The sequence below is a fragment of the Saccostrea cucullata genome, unplaced genomic scaffold, assembly GCF_032062105.1.
Source record: "Saccostrea cucullata isolate Sc308-1 unplaced genomic scaffold, CSIRO_AGI_Scuc_v1 ctg297, whole genome shotgun sequence".
Classification (NCBI taxonomy): Eukaryota; Metazoa; Mollusca; class Bivalvia; order Ostreida; family Ostreidae; genus Saccostrea; species Saccostrea cuccullata.
In genome coordinates, this window is record NW_026929962.1 from 926,559 (window position 1) to 950,610 (window position 24,052).

General features: G+C 32.6%; 2 protein-coding genes across 2 annotated transcripts; both read right to left on the reverse strand.

Moving 5' to 3' along the window:
* Positions 1 to 1,727: 1,727 nt before the first annotated feature.
* Positions 1,728 to 13,506, reverse strand: LOC134282594 (calcium-binding protein LPS1-alpha-like). The gene is made up of 9 exons (XM_062764998.1): positions 13,219 to 13,506; positions 13,116 to 13,146; positions 12,753 to 12,896; positions 12,197 to 12,445; positions 5,968 to 6,111; positions 5,449 to 5,672; positions 3,975 to 4,005; positions 3,012 to 3,155; positions 1,728 to 2,036 (listed from the first exon to the last, which is right to left on the reverse strand). The coding sequence occupies exons 1-9, from the start codon at positions 13,267 to 13,269 to the stop codon at positions 1,741 to 1,743; spliced, it is 1,314 nt and encodes a 437-aa protein (XP_062620982.1). The 5' UTR covers positions 13,270 to 13,506; the 3' UTR covers positions 1,728 to 1,740.
* Positions 13,507 to 17,506: 4,000 nt separating this feature from the next.
* Positions 17,507 to 23,751, reverse strand: LOC134282589 (calmodulin-A-like). The gene is made up of 5 exons (XM_062764992.1): positions 23,526 to 23,751; positions 20,207 to 20,249; positions 19,589 to 19,732; positions 18,430 to 18,672; positions 17,507 to 17,947 (listed from the first exon to the last, which is right to left on the reverse strand). Exons 1-5 carry the CDS (start codon positions 23,526 to 23,528, stop codon positions 17,907 to 17,909), a joined length of 474 nt encoding a protein of 157 aa, XP_062620976.1. The 5' UTR covers positions 23,529 to 23,751; the 3' UTR covers positions 17,507 to 17,906.
* Positions 23,752 to 24,052: the final 301 nt, after the last annotated feature.

Genomic DNA, 24,052 nt, shown 5'->3' on the forward strand with positions numbered 1-24,052 from the left:
GTGTATGATTCTTTTTATATGGAATATTTATCACACTGTAATGATGATTTTATAACCTCATAAATTTTTCATTTCTCATTTAGTAAAAAAAAAAGAAAAGTATTTTTTTTTTGGTCGATCCCGTGTTGTAGACATACCACAAAATCGCCTTAACAAGTATATGTTGAAGTCACATACATGTATATATTCATGTTCGGTATTCTCAAAAATTTTATATCCATGGTGTTTGATTTATTTAGCCTTTATTAAACAGTTCTAATAGATGTAATAAGAACATAAAGTCCGCCGAGAACCTGTTTTATACGCAATAACTCTCCTCATGCCCCTGTGCTAAAAATAGCGACATGTAATACTATACATACTAATGCACTTTGAATTTTTTGTAATATAAAATTACATTGCGCTCAAAATCTTCTTGAAAACAAATGATAGTGTTACACACAAAATGTATAAATTTAATGAACTTTGACCTTTTGACCTCAAAATCGTCTTCATTAGGCCACAGGGAGTTGTTATGTAAAATTTCATTGCAAATTTTTGTTGTTGAAAGTGTTATAAAACCATTCTTTTTTTTTGACCTCAAAATCAATAGGGTTCTTATAGAGAGTTGCTATGCTAAATTTCATGGCAAAAGTATCGAGATATCGTGTGGAAATCAAAGCGTTATGCTTTTCCCCCACTTTTCAAGCGGGGGACAAAAAGGAGAATTGCTTTGAACCAAAATTAGACATATTTATTCATTAAGAAGATACCACTTCTTGCAATTTTTTGTAAACGTTAACAAAAAAAAAAAAAAAAAAAAAAAAATAGATAATAAGCCCGTTTCAAACCAATTTTTGTTGTTGAAAGAAACCATTTTTTTGTAATCTCTTTAGCAGTACATGTATTAGGAATATGCTTTTTTCCCTCTTTAATAATAACGGTCGCAGTATCACTTCCCAGACATTTTTGTAAATTGTGTTCTTACTGTATTTATAGACATTTTTATATTTCAAAGAAAAATATGTTTGTTTATTTTGTGCACTTTTGTTTATTTTGTGCACTTTTAGAGTTATTAAAGGAACAAAATGGCCGAAAATTGATCATATAGCTATAAAGTGTTTCTTGGGCAAATAATGTTTATTTTCAAATCCATGATCTTATTGTCAACCATTTTGTCCAAGGAGCTGCAACTGTCTTGCTGTCCGAGCATGGGTTTCAAGCTTGTACAGAGAACTGACCATAACAATAAAATTCATGATTCATGATTTAATTCTGTGAGATTTTACTGGTTTTTACTGATTGATTAATAATATGTTTTACATCTCATTCGAATTCTTTTCACTCGTGTAGAGACGTCACGTGCCGTATGCCGGTGAATTGCACTCAGGATCAGAGAGCAGTTAGAGTTCTTTATCATTCCAAAGACTACTTTGATACTGGACCTCAGGTTTTAAAAGCAAAAAAAAGCAAACTTGACCGTTAAACTTGAAATTTCCCCATGTTTAAAACCATTTTAAAAGAATTTATTTTACCTTTTTTCTTATAAGAATTTGCTGCACACATTGAATATTTTGTTTTACGGTTTATAACGTTTTCCCTGAGAAATCATATCATTATGCATGTACATTGCGAAAGAAGATATGCGTATAGATTTTTTAGTCTTTATAAATAACTGCTTTTATTAACTTTTACAAAAATGATTTCCCATTTTCTTAGTGATCAATTAATTTAACGTTGAGGTATTGCAGAAGGAGAATGTCACTGATGAAAGAACAGTGTTAAAGAGGAAATAATTCCTGCCACAATGTTACCTTTATATCGAATGTATCCATTGCCACCCAATCCAGTGTCCACGATCATTTCATCCACGTCCTCGTCCGTAAGTCTTTCTCCCAGCGTTGTCATGACGCTTCGAAACTCTGCCACTGAAATATATCCTGTTTTGTTTTCGTCAAACACTTGAAAGGCCTCAATTAATTCGTCAGGAGAATCTGTACACTGCATTTGTTTGGCCATCATTTGTAGAAATTCGTCAAATTCAACGTCACCGTTTCCTAATTAAAAAATGTATAAATTGTAGCAGTTTGCAAACAATGCCTTTCATTAAAATAAATCATGGGCTATAGTTTTTTAAACATACTTAAATATGTCTGTAACTATGATATAATTAAGTACCGTTTCAATAAAATATTGTAGAACATAATCATACTTTCAAGATAAAATAGTTAAATACTTCCTTTACATTCTTTAAGGGTTGTGAATAAAGCAATAAATTCAAATCTAAAACTGGTCAATTTAATACAAAATGGTTAAATGTTGAAACAAAGGAAAAATTACAAAGGACTATATTCCAATATGAACAGTATTGCCCCTTAAATTTTTGATTGAGAAATCTATAAATATGTTCTAAACTTGAAGAATATTTGCCGACTCAATATTTTCATCAACTATGGCGTCTTATTTTACATATGAGGCCATGGAGATAGGGATTCAAGATGTTTAATGACTTGAGAGAAAAAAAAAATTAAAAGTCATCTAGTGCAAGACTGCAACAACTCTTGTCTTTTGAAATAATGTGTATTTTAATACACATTGAATATTGTGAATATTGTTCCTTGGTAATATATGTAAACAAATAAACAACCAATCGATCTCCTTTATCGATGGACTTAATCTGCATACAAAACAAACACAGTTTTAATTCTTTATAAATATATATATTGTATTTTAATACACATTGAAATCTTTTCAATATATGACCAGTAATTCTTTCTTGTAAAAATCTTTTCAATTTGACCCCTTTCTTGTAAAAAAAAAAAGAAACAGCATAATCAAATAGTTTATCACGTCATAAACACAAGAATAATTAGTAAGAATCTTAATCCAAACTACAAATTTATCTAGAGATTTTCAAAATATGGCTTTTATTGGGCAAAAAAAAATGTTTTTAACGTACTTTACAGGTCTAAAATAAAAAAAGGTTCTATTCATGATCCAAGCATTTTATTTTTAATTTTTTTTTATTTTACCGTCAACATCCACTTCAGCAATCATGTCCATAAGCTCCTTTTCCGTGGGGTCCTGACCCATTGACCTCATCACTGCCCCCAGTTCCTCCGTACTAACCGTCCCATCCCCGTCCTTGTCAAACACCAAGAAAGCCTCTTTAATGTCTGAGTCAAAGAGAACAACAAATACGAAAATATAAAATAATCAGATGGATCTTGTAAGCACGTTGATATTTAAGGAATCACTGTCTAGTCCGTTATGAATGCAAATTATCCCGCGTGTCCAACTATCTTTGATGCCCTGGCATACTCTACAACTAGACATCGATTCCTTATATTTCCATTTCATTGTAAAAGAAAACTATAACTTAAGATTTTAAAAATGTATACTAATAGATATGAATTACATGAGGCCTCCCATGTTAAATTCAATAGTCCCAGCCCACTGATGTCAAAAAACAAAGACAGTCTCACGAGATTTTCATGCGTTTTAGGCTTCCTCATCGTTAACACAAAGGTACACTAGACGCACGAAAATTTACATATACATGCATATTAGACCTTTTTAGTCCCTGACCTATCGCCTAGCGAAATTTACATTCCGGTAGAATGATTAACAAATCAAGTCAACTAATTTTCAATGAGTTGTCACAGAGAAAACAATTAGAAATTGAAATATAGCTATTTTGATAATTAAACTTCCATTGGTTAAAATTGGTCTATTAATATTGGCTCTTGAGAAGATGTTGAAACTTCAAAGCATGAAAAGTTTACAGACGGACAAACGACGCACATTTGGTGATCAGGAAAGCTCACTTCAGCTTTCAGCTCGGAAGAGCTAAAAAAAAAAATCAATCCAAGAAATCTCACATTTTTTCCATGTTCAGTCTTGTAAATGAACTTAGTTTTCTCTCTTTTTAAGGTTATGTAACTTCAGCAAGTCCAAATTTTAAAATTTATTCATAAATGTTTTCTAAGACGTACCATTTATCTGCTCCTCTGTTAGGTTTTCAACCTGGAAAATATAAAAATGCAAAAACTATGAAAACTTGGTAATACGAAATACATAAACACATGGCAATGCTTTCAGAACTTTACGTGAATTATTTCGTATTTCAGTTCATTACTTACAAGGTTTAAAACCTGTTTAAAGTTATGTTTACAAGTTAAAGAAAATACTCTGTAAATACATTTAAATTCCTAGGTCTTTTGTTTATTTTCCATAAGAAACTTTAGAAGTATATTTACATTAACTTCAACGACTTTTGAAATTTTCTACCAATTACTCCCCGTGGTTAAAATATCAAAATCTTTATTTTTTTCTTTCACTTTTCGAAAGAAAAATATCTTTTCTTTTTGTATGCGATAAATTATCACAGCACATCGCATCAAGTAGTCGTAATCTTATTAGATTTTTTTTTATATTTAAAAAAAGATATAATCTCAAATTAAACATTATCAAAGTTATTAATAACTGTTGTTAAATACCAATTATTACTTACCATTCTATTTGGTACATTTAGAATTCCGACTGAAGCTTTTCTTCTGTAAACTAATTTATTTGACCAGTATATTCATAATCAATGGCGAAGCCACTGTCTTTAAAATTAAAGCAACTTTTAGTTTTCCTTATGTCTTTGCCAACCTGTAATCAATGGCTACACGATTATACGAGTGGAAACCAAATAAGCAATTGACAAGGTATATCATACAAGAAAATCAATCTTTCCTCTCCTGCCACTACTCTGAAATTGTACCATTTCGTGACCCAACCTTGAATACAAAGAAATCATCAATATTTTGTCGAACGCTTTCACACGGGACACACACAAAATTGATTGACATTTTTGACTCGATCAGTCTGACGGGACAAATAAATATATATCTGTAATACAAGCACTAATATTGCATTTAATTGAATAATACAGAGTCGGGAGTTTAATTACTAAGAAGAAATTTAAAAATGGCATCCATCAGTGCTGAACACAAAACTGATTCAAAGAAGAGCAAAAGAGGTTGTTTGACAGTATTTACTTTCCTATGTTCATGTACAGAAAATTCCAGTTTATTCCATAATGACTAGAAAAATGGTCTTTAGAACTAAATATCGATCATATTTAATGCAATAGATATTTTTTTCTTCAATCCGTTTTCATTTATTGAATATATATACAATTCGCATCGCAATCATCCTATCTCAGCTATCATGTCTTGAAGACTGTGTCACCAGCTTTATATAATCTGAAAGTAATAAAGTTTTAAATACTTTAAAATAAACATTTAAGAACTATTTCATTGGCAGGAAGACTATCTGTAGCCTATAACGAAAGCAAATGATACTTAAACTTTGGCAATAACCATTTCATATAATAAATTCAGGTGTAACTAACATATGTTCTCTTTTTGTTAGTGTGAAAGTGAACTAAATAATTCACAACAAATTACCTTGAAAATCGACCTTTCCTTTCTGGTTAAGATCAGCAATTTGTATCATTTCACTGACCTCTTCTTCCGTGTACTTTTCACCTAAATTGGTCATCAGATGCCGGAGTTCCCGGACTGTAATATACCCGTCTCCATCCTTATCAAATATTCTAAAGGCTCTTTGTAACTCATCCTCGATATCTGCTTGTCGCATTTGGAGTGTCAAAACAGTGACAAATTCATGGAATCCAAATTCTCCTATATTTCATCAAATGCAAAAAATTGCAATTAAAAATCCATTTGATACGAAAAGCACGTTATTGTATTGCGGGGAAAAAACAAATAAAAATGGCGTCACAAGGGTAATAAAAGTTGTCTGCACATATAGTATTACGATTGCATTTAATAATGAAACGATAAATTTGCAATTATCTAATGGATAACATCATATTTCTAGAATACCTAAGAATAAGTAAAATGTTTTAAATAATTTGTCAAAAATTATCACTATCATAGACACTTTTATTTTTTTATTTAACTTAGAGAACGTTACCGTCTTTGTTTAAAAGTTTAGTCATATTGTTGATATCTGAGCGGTTTGCTGTTGGATCTATATTCCGAATGATATTAGGAAGTTGTGATATTGACACTTTCCCTATTCCTCTAGTGTCCAGCATCTCAAAGGCAGCTCGAAATTCTAAACATACAAAAATTAAATAATATGATGCAGTTTAAAGATGCGACTAGGCTTAAACTATAATGTGTTAAATGAGTACCACATTCAAACTGACTAAAAAGGTGTTCCCAAGCTTTCAGGTATTTAAAGGAAAGGACTTTGCAGTCTCTTCAGACCCTGTTTAATGAACCGGTTTTAAGAAAACTCATGTTTAATATGTGTCTCTTTAAAATTCAGAGTTTAAATATGTATTTTTCTTGTATGTTACAAGCTGATAGAAAATGTTTGGTGTCTATATAAATGTTCAATTAAATGTTTTATTTTAGGGAAATAATACCGTTTTTCTATTAACATTTCATACGTTGAAAAGGTTGAACCCAGTGCTTATATCTTTTCTGAAATCAAACAAACAACAGTAAACTGACAGACATAAAATATTATAATCCTACCTGTAACCTGCTCATCAGTTAATATGTCTGGCCAAGCATTTGCCTACAAAAGGATAATTATAGTCATAAAAAGATTAAAATTATAAAATACTTCACAACTTGTGATTCATGTCCGTATATATTTATGATATTCATGAAGACTTTAAGAATACGCGTCACCATTCCTATGAAGATAATAAAGCAGTTGTATTTAGAGCCCTCTTCTACACCATTCCGCCAAACTGCAGTCAGTAATCCCGTGTTATTCTTGACAGTTGGGAAGGTGCACGGGTTTCTATCTAATATTTCACACGAAGAACGTGTCTTACTTTCTGGAGTTTAATCATTATCAATTTAATCAATTCATTTTGGCTTTAGGATTCTATTCGACATTCTATACACCTTTTTATTTTTTTAAAACCCAGGCTTTTATATCTTGGAAAGTGTGAAAATTTTGTAGAGCTCGCTGTCAAAATAGTTTAATCAATAGGTAAATGGTGTATCTGTCGTCACGAAGTAAAAGATAATATATGTGTGTATTACTAAACTATCATCAAGAAATCTCAAAGGCTACTTTACCCTTTTGTAAAGTGTAATTTTGAATTTCAATTTTCATGCTAATTTCATGGTTTAAATTTTTTCTCTTGGGTACATTAAACTATTTGAATAAAAATCAATAAAAATATTACTGATATATGAAAAAATGCCATTGATAATCCTTACTGTAGCAAAATATCACTTGCATATGAAGCTTATACACGCATGTCCCCTTTTGTTCGATAAGTAAGCGGTTGTTCTATTTGTGTTCAATTTCTAAACAAGGCCAGATATCGACAACGCCGTGTATGTCACAAGGATATCAACAATCAAATTTCAAATCAACATTTAGCTAATTTTATGGTTGATAAATGGCCTTGTTTGCACATAAAATTTGTTGTTGAGGTGAATGTTGGGTTACGTTCTTTATACAAATTGTTTAAAGCATTATTTTGGCATTGAATTGTCTATAATTTTTTCCGTTTTCCTAAACATGACAAGAGTATCCTAGGGTAGTGTAACTGGAGAAAAGCTTGAAATGCTTGAACTTCCATGGTATCTTAACTCACCGCTGTTTTCAGAGGTCGATGTTGACCCTTCATATAATGGTGAAATGAACTTTTTACAATGGCAACTGTTCATTATCTTTAAATTCATTTTGATACATGTAAAATGTCAATAAATATTCGGAATATGCTGAAACGCGAAGATAAACACAGTGATCAAGCTCAATATCAAAAACAGGGATACAAAATTGGGAACAGGACAAACACAACCCCCTGGAGATAACAAAGGTTAGGTATGGGGCTAGGAGTGACTGGTCACATTCACCGCGAGTCCTTTGTCTTCAATGGGTCAAATCAGTTATCCGAAGAAACCATAGGCTGATAATTTGTTTGAAATCAAGCGAAATTTTGATTCCCTCGAAGCATCGACTTTTTTATTAGTAGCTTGCCTTCATTGAAAAACTGAACCCTTTCAACTATATTTTCTAAGTTGCATTTGTATTCAATCATTTGAAAGATTGAACATGAAAATTCAAAAAAGGAAAATACCTATACATATATCAATCAAATAAAAAAAATACTCGAAGTTATGTTTTAACGAAAGATAATCAGGTGTTAAAAATGATCTCTAAATTGCTGATGTATACTCATTTACTGGAAAAGGGCCTTAATTCTAACGAAACAACTAGGCTTTATGATAAAAATGATAAATGTTTATCCAACAATATACATGTACCCTTGTCACTTGCAAAAGAGATCACTGGTTTACATCTCTCAGTCGACTCGATACACAAGAGCATGCCCTACATATGAACAACAAAACGAGGTAAGTTACTGACAAACAAGTTAATGAAAAAAGAATATTAACAGTCTAATTTAAACATCATTTCGTAAAATTGTAAGGTCGATACACTGACCTTGTCAACAAATACAATCTATCATTAAACAGAATGCCGACTGACGGTTTTCATACTTATTGTTAGGCCAGCATTTACACTGAATTATCGACAGGTTTCCCGTTATTTCCTGATCATGATAAGGAACATATGGGAGACGTGAACGGTCGGCAGGGGATGTTCACTCCATCATGGCACCCGATCCGAGTTCTTTCGTTTTAGAGGTCTGTGTTTGTCCTGCTTGAGCTTGGATACAGTTCATTATCTCCATATTTTTCATTCTATGATATATATTACAACGTGAAAAGTAAGTTTACCTTTTGTGATAATTTTTTAAGCCAAAAGTCTCAGTTGAAAGTGGCATAATAGTAGTAATGGTATTTGAAGATACTAGAAATTGATATTGAATAATTAAAGTATCTAGCACATGTCGAAATAACTTCCGCAAAGTTATCTTTCTTTACATCGAACTCATTTCTGATTTACGAATTCGATTTACAATCTGTTGAATTCATTTAAACGAATTATATTCTTTATTTAAAAAACTTAAATATATATACAAATTTAATTCGTTATACTTAATGTTTAAATACGAAATTATATAAAATTCAGATTTTCTTATAAAAAAAGATTCAATTTATTAATGCGAATGCAAAACTACGGCGCCGCTGGAGGGCCAGGTAAAAAAAATATTTTTATTTGTTCGGACAAATTAAAAATTCGTTCGGACAAATTAGATATTCGTTCGGACGAATTAGATATTTGTTCGGACAAATTAGAAATTCGTTCGGACGAATTAGTTATTTGTTCAGATGAATTAGATATTCGTTCGGACAAATTAGAAATTCATTCGGACGAATTAGATATTCGTTCGGACAAATTAGAAATTCATTCGGACGAATTAGATATTCGTTCGGATTAGATATTTGTTCAGACAAATTTGATATTTGTTCGGACAAATTAGAAATTCGTTCGGACAAATTAGATATTCGTTCGGACGAATCAGATATTTGTTCGGACAAATTAGAAATTCGTTCGGACGAATTAGTTATTCGTTCGGACGAATTAGATATTCGTTCGGACAAATTAGAAATTCGTTCGAACGAATTATATATTCTAATCCGTCCGAACAAATTTCTAATTCGAATATCTATTTCGTCCGAACGAATTTCTAATTTGTCCGAACGAATATCTAATTCGTCCGAACAAATAACTAATTCGTCCGAACAAATATCTAATTCGTCCAAACAAATAACTAATTCGTCCGAACGAATATCTAATTCCTCCGAACGAATTTCTAATTTGTCCGAACAAATATCTAATTCGTACGAACAAATAACTTATTCGTCTGAACGAATTTCTAATTCGTCCAAACGAATATCTAATTCGTCCCAACAAATAACTAATTCGTCCGAACGAATTTCTATTTTGTCCGAACAAATAAAAATATTTTTTTTACCTGGCCCTCCAGCGGCGCCGTACAAAACAAATCAAAATATAAATTAAATTCTTGTCAACAAATCTGTCAATTGGAGTCAAAGAAAAAAAATTTATTGAAATATTGGGAACAATATGGAGATAACGAACAGTATTCAATATCAAAGTCCGTAAAACATTTACAAAATAGGATCAGAGCAAACACGGACCTCCGAAACATCAGAGGTGGGATCAGGTGCCATGGAGGAGTTAGCATCCCCTGCTGACCGGTCACACCAGCCGTGTGCATCTTGTCATGATCGAGAAATAACGGAAAAATCCGTCGTCAATTCAATGTATAAATAATGGACTAACAATAAGTATGAAAAACATCAGTCAGCATTTGATTCAATCATAAATTGTATTTGCTAACAAGGTATCGACCATAGAAGTTACGAAATGATGACTTTAAACGAGACTGCTGATATTCTTGTTTTATCGACTTGATTGTCAATAATTTACTTTGTTTTAGAAATTGTTCATACGTAGAGCATGCTCTTGTGTATCGAATCAACTGAGATATATACACTCCGTATGCAGGTGATGAAGGTGTATTGCTGCATAAGTAAGGGAAGTTGACGATAGAAAAGTTAAAAGTCATCACGTTTATCATATAGCTTGGTTGTTAGATTACCATTAACGTCTTTTTCAAGTAAAATATCCAAGTATGAAACAGATGTGTCAGACTCTGTGGTATCTTTTTTCTCAAGCTCACCAGGATATATCGTATCGACGTAGGAATGGAAATGACAATTATTGTTGATTGACAATACGTATACGCCGTTGATATATCTAAATGTCGAGTTGAAGGCCACAGCAAGTGTTTTCTTCTTTCCACGCATAAAATTTTGCACAAATTCTGCTTAGGTCTGCTAATAACGGAGCGCAATTGGTACGCATGGGAATTCAAAAAGATTGTTGGAATACCTGGTCTCCAAAAACCACATAGATATTGTCAATCAAAAACGCAAGCATCTCTTTGATGTCAACTTCAGAGTACTTGTGTGTGCAATCAGAACGTGCTTTAACAAAATAATTTTGCAAATGACCAATAACAAAGGTAAGTAAATTTACGAGTTCCATTTTTATTGAAAAAGCAGCTGTAAATGATATCAAAACGCCTGGACGTTAATTTATCGTGGGGAATGGTTGTGTATAAAGTTGAAAAGTCATCAGTTTTTAAGCTGTTGATTATGGTAAATTCTTGTGATTTCAAATTGTCCAAAATTCTTTGAAATTTTTGAGTATCCACATCTGATTCACACCACTTCTTGAATATATTCTTAAACAGTACTCTTGAAGTTTTTCCTTCACTACATTCAATATCTTAGTGAGGAGTAACGAAAAAGGCTTGGTTGAACCTTTACCGGAACCCGTAATGTATCTTTGTAAGAATTTTCGGAATCCAATATACATAGGGTAGTTCAAAATTCATCGTGTATTATGTCCTCACTCAATTGTCATTGATTTTGAATTTTATATCAAGTAAAATAAACATATTTTTCAAATTTGCAAATTTTCATAAATCATTGGTAGTAAAAAAAATGAAAAAAGTTTCTCAATAATGAATAATGGAATATATTTTTGATACTGTTTAAATTAGTACATGTAAAAGAAAATAATGAAATGAGAGTTGTATGTAAAAATTGAGATTTTTTTTATTCTCAAATGACATGATATTTTTTAATTGCTGGGGTATGACAATTATGCAGATCGAGACATGATCAATCTCCTCGACCGACTCTCTATTGTCTAATAATATAATTGGCGAAAGGAAGCAATACAGCATTTATAAACTTGTATCATTATATAACGCATATATTTTTATAAGGACATTTGATAGTCATATCATATTAAGAATCAAGACTTGTGTACACGTTTTCTTACTTTTTTCAAAGTAAATCTAAAGAAAACAAACGATTTTAAGTAATCTATAAAAATATCGACAAAGCAGAAATTTATCACTGCGTATTCTGTTCAGATGTAACTGAAACAAACGCCGAACATAGCATTTTGTGTTTGTTGTATATCGTATGAGTTTATATCACAGATGAAAAATTGCACATTGCACAGTACTTGATGTTAAATGAACGTCTTGCGTATCCTTTTTCAACAAAAATGTCTTTCAGGAGGTTGTAACCATCATTTTTACAAAATCTGTAAAACAGATATACGTTAATTACATTAATGTCTTAAAAATAGTATTTGTTTGTAAAAGTTTCTATTGTCAGTATGCTAAAATACCCTGTTCTATTTATTTTACCGGATATGTTAACTAATCCGTCTTCGTCTTTGTCCGCCTTTTGTACGAGTTCTTCCGCTTCCTGTTCCGTAATACCATTTCCTAATGCCGCCATCGCTTCCCGGAGATCATGAGCAGTGATCGTCCCACAACCATCCATGTCGAACACACTAAACACCTCTGTGAGTTCTTCCTCTGTTATAATTTCTGTCTGGTCACCTCTTTTGACCATGATTTCCATGAAATCGAGGTAGCTTATGAAGCCATTTGCTTAAATGAGAGAACTCCATACTGTTATCGCTTTGTAATTTCTCTGATCGTTAATAATAAGTCTCAGTCTAAAAGGGGGAAACCTCCGTTTATTATAGCTTGTTGTTTAAGATTTGCTTTTAGTATTAATAACATGAATTGTTCTTTGACTGGTCAGCTCTTTTCTGCGGTTTGACTATATGATTTAATATGTGTTTTAATATTTGAAAAATTGTTCGAGTCATTTTTTGGGAGTTCATTCGATTTTACATAGACTCTAGATGTCATGAAAGTCTTTCCAGAAATTGAGAACATTGTGCAAGCTTACCACTTCTGTCATACTCTTGTATCATGGATTTAATGTCGTCATGTGCAATATCCTGTCCTAGGGCCCTCATGACTTTTTCCAGGTTCTCTACCGATATCGTACCATTCTTATCCTTGTCAAAACGTCTGAACACTTGCTGGTACACTTTATAATAAGAATTAAAGGAAAGATAAACTTATAATTGCAGTTATATTCTCCTACAACAACAATGATAACAAAAGTAAAATTTAATTACTATATTATGCATATTTCTATATTCCTAAATCAAAGAAAAATTTACATGCATGTACATGTAGATTGCGTTTACTTGTTATAGCAATAGTATTAATTATATGTGTAATAAGTAAAATAATAATGACTCACACTTTATTTGCTCATCGGTTATGACAGGCTCCTAAAATACAAGAAAAAATTGAGAAACATGATATGAGTAATTTTTAGGAGTTTCACTCGAGATCCACAATACCTTTTTCACTGGTTTCTTTTTCTTTTTCCTAAGAACCTTTTTCGGTGGCATTGTTATTCTTTCTACTTTGTATACGTTATGGAATCCAATAGATTTTTAGAGAGCCTTTTCACATATCCATATCAATAAACAACAAACATGGGTTACAGATATCCAGATTTGTTTACAAAACTATAAGCTAAACAGGAATGCTAGGTTCTCTAGAACAAAATAAATTCAATAGACTCTTGGCATGGTTTGGCTTTTTGGTTGCCTTTCTAATCTACTTTTATCAGAGTTCTACTGATAATCTGAGTTAATCTAGGGCTTTGTAATGAATCTAATATGAAAGAACTAAATACAGGTAGAAGTAAACAAAATGGCTTACCATAGCCGCATAATCTTTTAAAATCTTTGCTAATGGCGGTATTTCAATAGGGGAAGGTCGAATAACCTTGAGTTTAAATCTTTTCATACAAAAATTGGTTGAACAGACATATGTTTTAAGATCAATACCCATACCACAGCTCAATAGCTGTGACACTTAAATGTCACTATAATTATCAATACAAGGACCGATGGTTTTAATTTATCTTTAACACTGAGCCCTCGAACAAATTCAAGTGAACGTACCGTGTTTACATTCTGCTCCATCTTAATATCAAACTAGATATCACTGAGATGATGGCCATCTCAAAGGGCCCAGCTTTTAGCAATGAACATGAAAATGTAACGTAGCTGAAAAGGGTTTATTTTGAAGGTGTTTGAGGTTAAAATGTGGACAAAGAAGGTGTTTGAGGTTAAAATGTGGACAAAAAGCATTACTCCCTGAAAAATAATACAAATAAAAAAACTTTTAGAAATGTATCCTCTTTGAAAATTGTTGGATATCCTCTATCATAATATGGATGGAAAAGCACAAATGTTCCATATCCAGTCAATTTGTTTGAGGCTGAGTGGACTTAAGGGAAAAAATTATGCAGCAAACAAAGGCTTTCAAAAGAGAGGCTATTTTTTTTTACCTTGAACCTTGACCAAACAACTTTGTTCAAGGTCACTGCTAATTCTCTGACCATTGGCACTCTGTGAGTGAAGTATGAGCAACATTGGACTAATAGGAGAGAAAATATGCTCCGAACAAGGATTTTCACATAATTCTGCTATGGCCTAACCTTTGACCTAGAAACATGGTTCAAGGTCACAGCACACCCTTCACCCAAAGGCACTCTGTGAGTGAAGTATGAGCCTAATTGGACCAAGGGGAGAGAAGATATGCTCCGAACAAGGATTTTTTTTAATATAATTTTTCTATGACCTTAACCTTTAACCTAGAAACACGGTTCAAGGTCACTGCACATCCTTTACCCAAAGGCCTTCTGTTTGGGAAGTATGGGCCAGATTAGGCCAAGGAAAGTGAAAATATGCTCCAGACAAGAATTTATACAGAAAGGCTATTTTGACTTTGACACTTGACCTTGAAACTTTGCTCAAGGTCACTGCACACCAGTTACCCAAAAGGCACTCTGTGGGTGAAGTTTGAGCCAGATTGGGCCAAGAGGAGAGGAAGATATGCTACGGACAAGGATTTTTCATATAATTCTGCTATGACCTTGACCTTTGACCAAGAAACCTGGTTCAAGGTCACTGCACATCGGTTACCCAAAGGCAATCCGTGGGTGAAGTATGAGCCAGATTAGGCCAAGGAGAGAGAAGATATGCTCCGGACAAGAGATCTCGAACGGACTGACGGACGGACAGATGGACGGACGGACAGACTGATCACTATAGGGCGCTCGCCGAGCGGGGCCCTAATAACTTCATGATCAATGAACATACACATCAACAATAGGAAAATCATTAATATAGGGAATAGAACAATGGTAATAAAATAAATTAGTATTTTTGAGTCCAGAAAAACAACAGCTGAAGTTGGTGGGGGTAGTTTTCCTCCAATAGTCTTGGTAAAATCTTTTAACTGATGTTTTATGAAATACATGAAGATAGCAAACAGTGATAAATTCTGTAAAAAAAAAATGCAAATTATGATCAGGGTAAAAACACGTTAAGACCAGAGGTTGGATTAGGTGCCTTGGAGGAGTGAGCATTCTCTGTCAACCAGTCACACACCCCCCCCATTATATCTCTGTATTGATTAAGTAAAATGAGTAAACAATAACAGAATGTGGAATATATGTATAAGAACAATGACCTAACAATGTGTAGATGACATGTCAGTAAAATCGACCCCACAATATGTTGTATTTGCAAATAAGGTCGTTATACCTACCGTAAACTTACAAACGCGAAATGTACCGGTAAGCCTTATGTTATATTAAGATATTTCGAGCTCGACACAGTTTTAAAAAAGTATCGATCTGAGACTTTAAACAGTTGTTTTACAACATAACAGAGGTAGTTGATGATGAGAGAGTTTACTTTTTCGTAGGTCAGACACACATCCGTAGTCAAAGTAACATCCAATTATCAAACAGATGTGGCAGAATCTGTAATGTCTTTTTAATACACTTGGATATATTGGGTTGATATATGAATGAAATTAGTAAATATTAATTAAAAATATTGTAAATAGATTGATAAATATCATCACCATTTTTTTTTTCTCCATATGAATCAGTTGTTGTTTTTTTAAATCTGCATTATAGGAATATACTTTATCATTCGTAATATAGACCACAGTTATATATAGCCTTCGGTCTCCAAAGATCTAGAGAAATTCTTAATGAGGGATTGTAGCATCTTTGAAATACCAGCTGCGAATGATTTCTAAACAAAGTAATTTTTTGATTTGTATAAAAATTTCTAAGGAATGATTTCTAAACAATTTTTAATTTTGTGATGAATGGATATATAATGTATAAAAATTTCTTCAACTTCTTCTTTTTAAGAGTTTTGTATCTCAAACAATAGATAGACCTTGAAGAAGTGATTTGTACATTATCTATCGTATTTTTGCCTAATAACCTTGCCACTTTACATGTTAACCTTAAAAATTTCGATAGGATAAGAAATCTCAAGAATTTTTAAACAAAATGAAATATGGGCCGATAACAAACAGTATTCGAGCTCAAAAGTCCATTAAACGTTACAAAATAGGAGCCGTGCAAACATGGACTTCTAAAACATCAGAGGCGGGATCAGATACCATGTAATGAGCATCTCCTGCCGAACGGTCACACCCGCCTTGTGCTCCTTGTCATGATCTGGAAATAACGGGGGAAATCCGACAGTGTGTGAATAATGGTCTAACAATCAATATGAAAAAAAATCAGCATTTAAAATGATACATTGTATTTGCTGACAAAGTCATTGTATCGACCATAGAACTAACGAAATGATGACTTTAAAAGAGACTGCTGATATGCTTGCTTTATGAACTTGTTAGTCAATGACTTACTGTGTTTTAAAATTGTTTATACGTAGAACATGCTCTTCTGTATCGAATCAACTGAAAGATATAAACTCCGTATGCAGGCAATGAATGTATATTGATGAATAAGTAAGGGAAGCTGACAATTGAAAAGTTAAAGTCATCCCGTTTATCATAAAGCTCTGTTGTTAGATAAAAATTAAGTCTTTTTCAAGTAAAATATCCAATTATGAAAAAGATGTGTCAGACTCGGTGGTATCTTTTATTTCAAGTTCACCGGGATACATCGTCGACATAAGAATGGAAATATCTATTGTTAATTGACAATACGTCGTCGATATATCTAAATGTCCAGTTGAAGGCCACAGGAAGTGCATTCTTTCTTCACGTAAAAGATTTTGAACAAATTATGCTTCATATGAATACAAAAACTGTGTCTGCTTATAACTGGGCGCCACTGGTACCCATGGGAATCCCAATAGAATGTTTGAAGACCTGGTCTCCAAAAGCCACATAGATATTGTCAATCAGAAACCCGAGCATGCATCTTTTAATATCAACTTCAGATTACTGACGTGCAAAATCAGAATGTTTTAACAAAGTAATTTTGCAAATGACCAATGACAAAAAGGGTTGAAATTTTTAAGTGCTTACTGATCGTCTGTGTAAGAAAACCAGAAACATTCAGAAATTCACGATGCTACTTTATTCATTATGTTATATATTGTTTTAGAGGTAAAAAGAAATAATGTATAGATGTTTTATTCATAAGATATAGAAGAGCCTATGACCAAACTGATAGATGCTACAAATCATTTTTAAATATACAAAGGAAATGCTAGAACAGAATCCATTTTTTTTTTTACAAATTTAATAATAAAGAAATAAAACTATAATAAAACGCAGTGTGCTTTTTAAAAGATCTTTTCCTCTAAATACATAATTAATAACTTTGTGCATTAGGATCTATAAACGCTAAATGAATAAATGTACTAAGTGCATATATAATGAAATCCATAAACATTGAACTGTGATAAGACAAAAAATACATGTTCATACGGTATAAAACAGTCTAATACGGATTAATCTTCATCAAACCAGCAGTTTTGAGCATTATATTTTATCAGCAAACTTGAAAAATATGAAACGTAAATTGCATTCACTCGCACAAGTATTGATTCGAACATGTAGTTCAACTGAAGTGTTGAACACCGGTATGTGATTTTCAGTCAGCGTCCATTTTCAACAATGATCTTAATTTCGTTAGTAGATTGATAAGTAATTTCTCTCAGCATTCACTCCATGTCTTGTTAGTTGACTTCTATGAGTCTTTCTTCCCAGAAGCCATCATTTTAACAAACTCTGAAAGCAGAAAACACCTTAGATTCAACATCTACACCTGTACATCGCATAACTATGACATTACAAAAGTTCTTTATGCATTTTTTATACCACTCGGATATAAAACAAAACATCCTATAAAATTAAGATTAGTTTGAAAACTGTCTCCATACTCTAGAACGTTTCAAACATCAGTCATAATACATCTTTTTTTTTTTTACACCTAATAAATGTATATAAAGATAGACTTTTATTTTGACAATGAATAATCTTTTTTTATGCCTGATGAATAACAAAGAGATTTTCGTCTGCAAAATATGAATTTGTCAAAAGGGGAATCTTTCTATAATTATTGATCAATGATGGTGCGTGGCCGTGAAATTTGATATAATTATGTATCCAGTAATGTTGCATACTTATTAATATTTCAGCCAATGCCGTTCAATATTGCATGACAGGTCTATTGTTACTTATACAATGTGCCTCATTTCGCCTCAAATTACCTTCGTAGTTGACCTGGCCGTCACCATCTAGATCCGCCTCTTTGATCATTTCATCAACTTCCTCGTCTGTGAGTCGTTCTCCGAGACTCTTCATCACGTGACGTAATTCGGAAGCGCTTATGAATCCATTACCGTCCTTATCGAACACTTTGAAGGCTTCCTTTAATTCTTCTGTAGTGTCAGTATCCCTCATCTTACGAGCCATCATCTGAAGAAATTCGTCAAAATCGATTGTTCCGCTTTCTGAAAGAGCAACAGAGTGATATTTGTTTTTTGGAAACATACCTCAGAAACATTAACATGGGCACATTTCAGATTGATAAGTTTTCAGTCTCTCTTTATAAAGAGGCTTAGGTGGTATTGAAATATATCAAGTTAATTTTATATAGATATGAATCATATGATACATTGACTACGCATATATTGTACTTATAAAATATCTTCATAGAAGATACATGTTTTTAATCCATAAATTTTTCACACAAACGAGTTCAAAAACAGCCCCAGAAAATACTTAAAATCGTAGCACTGAGAGATGATTTGGTTGATACTTCCGTAATGCACCGATTTAGTCAAACAAATCTCACCGAAGTGACAAAATTAGAAGTAACTGTGTACTCACAGGGAATACACTTTTCAATAACTGAATAGAGTGAGAGCAATTTCATATTTATTTTACATTTTCCTATAATTGATCTCAAATTAAACTAAATATTCCAATGCAGATGAATACTAGTTTCTACAAAGGTGAAAGGTTACTGAAGATATAGTTTCTACATAGTTATATTTATATCGAATATTTGATTCATGAGAATGAAAATTTACACTTCTCACTAAAGAAAAGTAATTTTGCCTAAAATGGGAATGCTATACAGTAACATCATACAATAAATGAAAAACTTGTAAACATTTTAAACTGCATTTGGATTCATTTGTATCGATATGCCATTATATAATGTGACAAATATGATTGTCCTTTTTGTAACAGTCAAAACGTATCAATTCTGACAAAGTTCGATTTGTCATTCGAGTAATCAATGTAGTCCGATAACCTTTATGAGAAACAGACAGGTGTGACATCAGTAAGCCGAGACTATAACAGGTCTTTCCTGTACAAGCGCTGAAAGGTGAGCGACAGGATGTCGATAACAACACGTACCATCGTAGTCCACTTCGTTGATCATATCCTGCAGCTCGCTTTCGGTGGGATTTTGTCCGAGACTGCGCATGACTGTACCCAGCTCCGTCGTTGTTATACTTCCGTCTCCATCTTTGTCAAACAAGTTGAAGGCTTCCCTGAATTCTACAATAATAATTAAATACACCTGAAAACTTGTGTCTCTTCCATATTTCTTCTCGTCTTACAGATACACTGTTCCAGAAAACATGTTTATTAGTTTACAAAGTTTGGTATGACGACTATTTTTTTATTTATTATAATTGATAAGGAAGTGGATGGCTGGTATTGATACCAATTAGATTTTTAAAAAAAAATAATATATCGGTGTTGGTTTACTTTTAAAGTAAATGGATTCGGTGCATTTTGTCTTCATTTGTAAGAATACTTTTTTCAGAAGTCTGTACGTCAAACAATTATGTGTGTGTAGCATTTTGGATACTGACCTTTGATTTCTGATTAGAATACTTTACTTTTCTCAATCAGATGCCTATCAAATATCATTGACTCACTAAGAATGGTACCTACTACATGTAACATGAAGTGAATATATTTTTTTGTGAAGTGAAGTGAATATTGTTGAAAATAGGTGAAACTCACCTGCAACTTGTTCATCAGTAAGCTTGATTTGTTCTTTCTGTGCCTAAAAAGATATTTTTATGTATTTGATTCGTTCGTTGATCCAGTAAAGAAATATGGAAAGTGAGACTATGGAGGATAAATGATTTTGCCCGTTTGTAATGCAATTATTCCATTCATTAGCCATTCCATGTTAGTCCCATGCAGAAGGACTACTGTCTTGATTCTTCAAGTACCTGTTTAAGATACTATTTTGTGAAATTTACGAAAGTTACTAAGTCTTCGCACTTACAACGCCATAACAGGATGGACCAACTCATTAATGAAAACCAAAATAAACTCGGCTTGAAACTAAGGTCATTGTTCCGTTATTCCTGGTGTAAAATAAAGGAGACTACTAGCTTAAATTCTGTTGGCTTAAACGCTGCTTTTTAAATTCTGTTTCATTGATTTTTAGCTCTACTGGTCAGAGACCAGAAGAGCTTATGCGATAGTAATGCGTCCGTCGTCCGTCCGTCCGTCTGTCTGTCTGTCTGTAAACAATTTTTCAAAATGCTACTCCTCCGACAGTTTTGGTCCGATTTCAATATAACTTGGCACACAAGTAGACTACACTAAGATACATAATTCTGTGCATTGGTTTTTGATTTCGATGAATGGTGTTGCCATGGTTACTAAAAATAGAAATTTCTGTGAAATTCTTTCAAAATGCTACTCCTCCTACAGTTTTGGTCCGATTTCAATATAACTTGGCACACAAGTAGCCTACACTAAGATACATAATTCTGTGCATTGGTTTTTGATTTCGATGAACGGTGTTGCCGTGGTTACTAAAAATAGAAATTTCTGTGAAAGTCTTTCAAAATGCTACTCCTCCTACAATTTTGGTCTGATTTCAATATAACTTTGCACACAAGTAGACTACACTAAGATACATAATTCTGTGCATTGGTTTTTGATTTCAATGAATGGTGTTGCCATGGTTACAAAAATAGAAATTTCTGTGAAATTCTTTCAAAATGCTACTCCTCCTACAGTTTTGGTCTGATTTCAATATAACTTGGCACATAAGTAGACTACACTAAGATAGATAATTCTGTGCATTGGTTTTTGATTTTGATGAACGCTACTCCTCCTACACTTTTGGTCCGATTTCAATATAACTTGGCACACAAGTAGACTATACTAAGATACATAATTCTGTGCATAGGTTTTTATTTTGATGAGTGGCAAGGATCATTTTTTTACTTATCGCTGTTTTAAAGTCTCAAGTCCCAACTGCTACTTTTCTCTTCCTTTGTTTTAGGTATAAACCAGTAGAGCTACAGTCTCGACAGAGACTTCTGGTTATAAACTGTGTCAGTTACATGTAACCAAGCGCGAGTGGGTAAATAAACTAGCTCTTATTCATATGAAAGGGAAAAAATCGTCATTTTGTCCAACAATGTGAGTGAAATGAATTATGTAAAATAAATTATTCTTTTTCATTTTTTATACACAGTCAAGAAAATAATTGTGAGACCTGTAATCTGTAATACGCATTGCAGAGGGATGACCTTAAATATAGTGTATATAGAGGGTCTGCAGGGAACGTGTTCGAACATATTTCGAATTAATGTCTTCCAGCTGTGCCAAATTCAATTATTGACGCCTCTGAAGCGTGAAAGTATGCAACTATTATTTGGTATAACAATAACATATTATTGATTGTAAAAGAACAAAAGGATTGGCTATATGTAATACCATGTCCATTGCTTTACCAATTATTAGTGAAATATACCTTCGGTTTCAGAACATCTAATATTAATGATAGCAAGTTGCGTTGATCGATTAAAGAGCGATCATAAATACAAAGAACTCCCTACAGGATATGTTTGTGGAGGGAATACTTTTATTTCAGATCCCAAATGAATGGTAAACATAGATTAATATTCCTGGTTTATTGAAAGCCGTGCGATGTATCAGTCACGTGACCAGAATGTCGGTCTGTTAATGCGAGTTTATTTTTTTAAACAAAGTCCAAATCAGACACAGTTGAGTACCAAATAGCGTGACGATGGAGTAATGTGATCGATAGTCTAAACGCTGATAAATGAGGAAAAAACATTAAATATGCAAGAGTTAAAAGAAAACGTGCCAATGCAAAATCATATGTTGTTATTGTATTTTCAAGTTCAGAGTTTATCGATTGTAATAATGCAATTATCTTGGCGTGCTAAAGTTTTCAGTCTTCTCGCGTCAATCCATACCATTCTTGTATGTCTTGCCGATAAAATCCCTCAATAAAAGTTAAAGTTTACCAAAATTCTGACATATTAAGAAAAATCATAATATTGGGTACTTTGCGTTATCTATAATGATTTCAATGATTACTCAGTGATTTTACATTTTTAGTTTAAAATATGACAAAAACAAACATGCCATGTTAAAATTATTTGAAAACAAGCCTGAAACTAAACTATTTTAAAAGATTGTGATAATGTGTGTCTGAAAACAAGTTCACGCACGTGTGTAATATGCCCGTATGAGGTTGTTGAAATTTTATTGAATGAAAATATAGATTTTATAACCGAGGCTTATTTTTTAGGAAGAATGTACGAATTCCAGGTCTAGATATTTAGAAAAAAAAGTAGAAGATTGATAGCAAAATTACATTTCAAATTAATTCTTTCCTTTTCGTTTTTACCCAAACAAGTTTTTTTCTTCTTTTTATACAAGTTTTTTTCTTCTTTTTATTAGAACATTTGTTTTGTGAAAAACAAAAGTATACATTTTCCCTTAAAAAAAAATCTCTATTGTATTGAATGAAGATCGCATATTTATGTAAAAAAAAATAATTAAAATATGTAAAGTAAAATAAAATGAGGAATTAGTCCAAGCAATAAAAAAAACCCACTAAAATAGTGAGTAAGTGATTAATGTCTGAAAGAAGTGCATTTATCATGGCCCAAGAAATGTGTCAAAGTCCAATTACTGCAGCTATTTCAAGCTTAACGACGATCAAGTGATTATGAGGTTATCATCTATCCTTGTAGGGATTTCTCCAAATCGATTTTGCATTCAAATGTTTCTTACAAAAAATAACAAATATGTCCCATCGCTCTTGTTTGTTTTGCTAACAGAATCGATGTCAGTATCGTAAGGTCTCCGATCACTTGAATTCTTAAAAACTTTTCACTACAAGCTATCTCTAATACTTTAGCCGGTGTAAACATACAACGTTTTAAGTACTCTACAGTTTCTAGTACTTCAAATCTCCTATAACCCCTTTATCGTGGGGAAAATTTTGTTTACAATTAAAAAAGTTAATAATACATAAAAGTACCACAATTTTACTCACCATTTTTTAAAGTTGTTGATGTAATAATTTTTCTTTTTCTTCTTCTACTTGTTGAGATAAGCTTTACCACGATTGCTCCGTTATTATATCAATAGCTGTCACAATGCGACATGTTCCATCTGCATTAATAATAGAATAGTATTGGGCCGCACTCTACGTCCCTGGCGCACCCGAACTGAACGAGACTAGCATCACAGAACGCGGCATAATTCATCGCGGGATATCGATCCTAGGTAGACCAAACTTGCCTCTATTGTTTGACGCATAATTAATCAAACAAAACAGATTTTTGCACAATTTTTCCATCAATATACTTGACCAAATTACACAATTAATCGTTACATTCCACTAATGGAGTGATTGTCATTATACTAATCTTCGTAAAATCAACAATTTAAACGATGTCTGTTTTATTGTCAAACATCGTGGATATTTGAAATTACTCATAGTCCATTATCTCGTCATGGAGTATTGTAAAATCGTGAAAGCAAAGAGTCTCACAGAAATTTATGATAATTGCATTATGG

What these genes read in the sequence shown, in the direction of transcription:
- LOC134282589 (XM_062764992.1), bottom strand. An exon ending in TACTGATGAACAAGTTGCAG is followed by an intron (nt 19,733 to 20,206) that starts GTGAGTTTCACC and finishes TTATTATTGTAG; the next exon opens with AATTCAGGGAAGCCTTCAAC. An exon ending in CGGCCAGGTCAACTACGAAG is followed by an intron (nt 17,948 to 18,429) that starts GTAATTTGAGGC and finishes TTCTGCTTTCAG; the next exon opens with AGTTTGTTAAAATGATGGCT.
- LOC134282594 (XM_062764998.1), bottom strand. Translation starts at nt 13,269, where the DNA reads ATGCCACCGAAAAAGGTTCTTAGGAAAAAGAAAAAGAAACCAGTGAAA. An exon ending in CGGATTAGTTAACATATCCG is followed by an intron (nt 6,112 to 12,196) that starts GTAAAATAAATA and finishes TTGTATGTTTAG; the next exon opens with AATTTCGAGCTGCCTTTGAG. An exon ending in AACAGAGGAGCAGATAAATG is followed by an intron (nt 3,156 to 3,974) that starts GTACGTCTTAGA and finishes TCTTTGACTCAG; the next exon opens with ACATTAAAGAGGCTTTCTTG.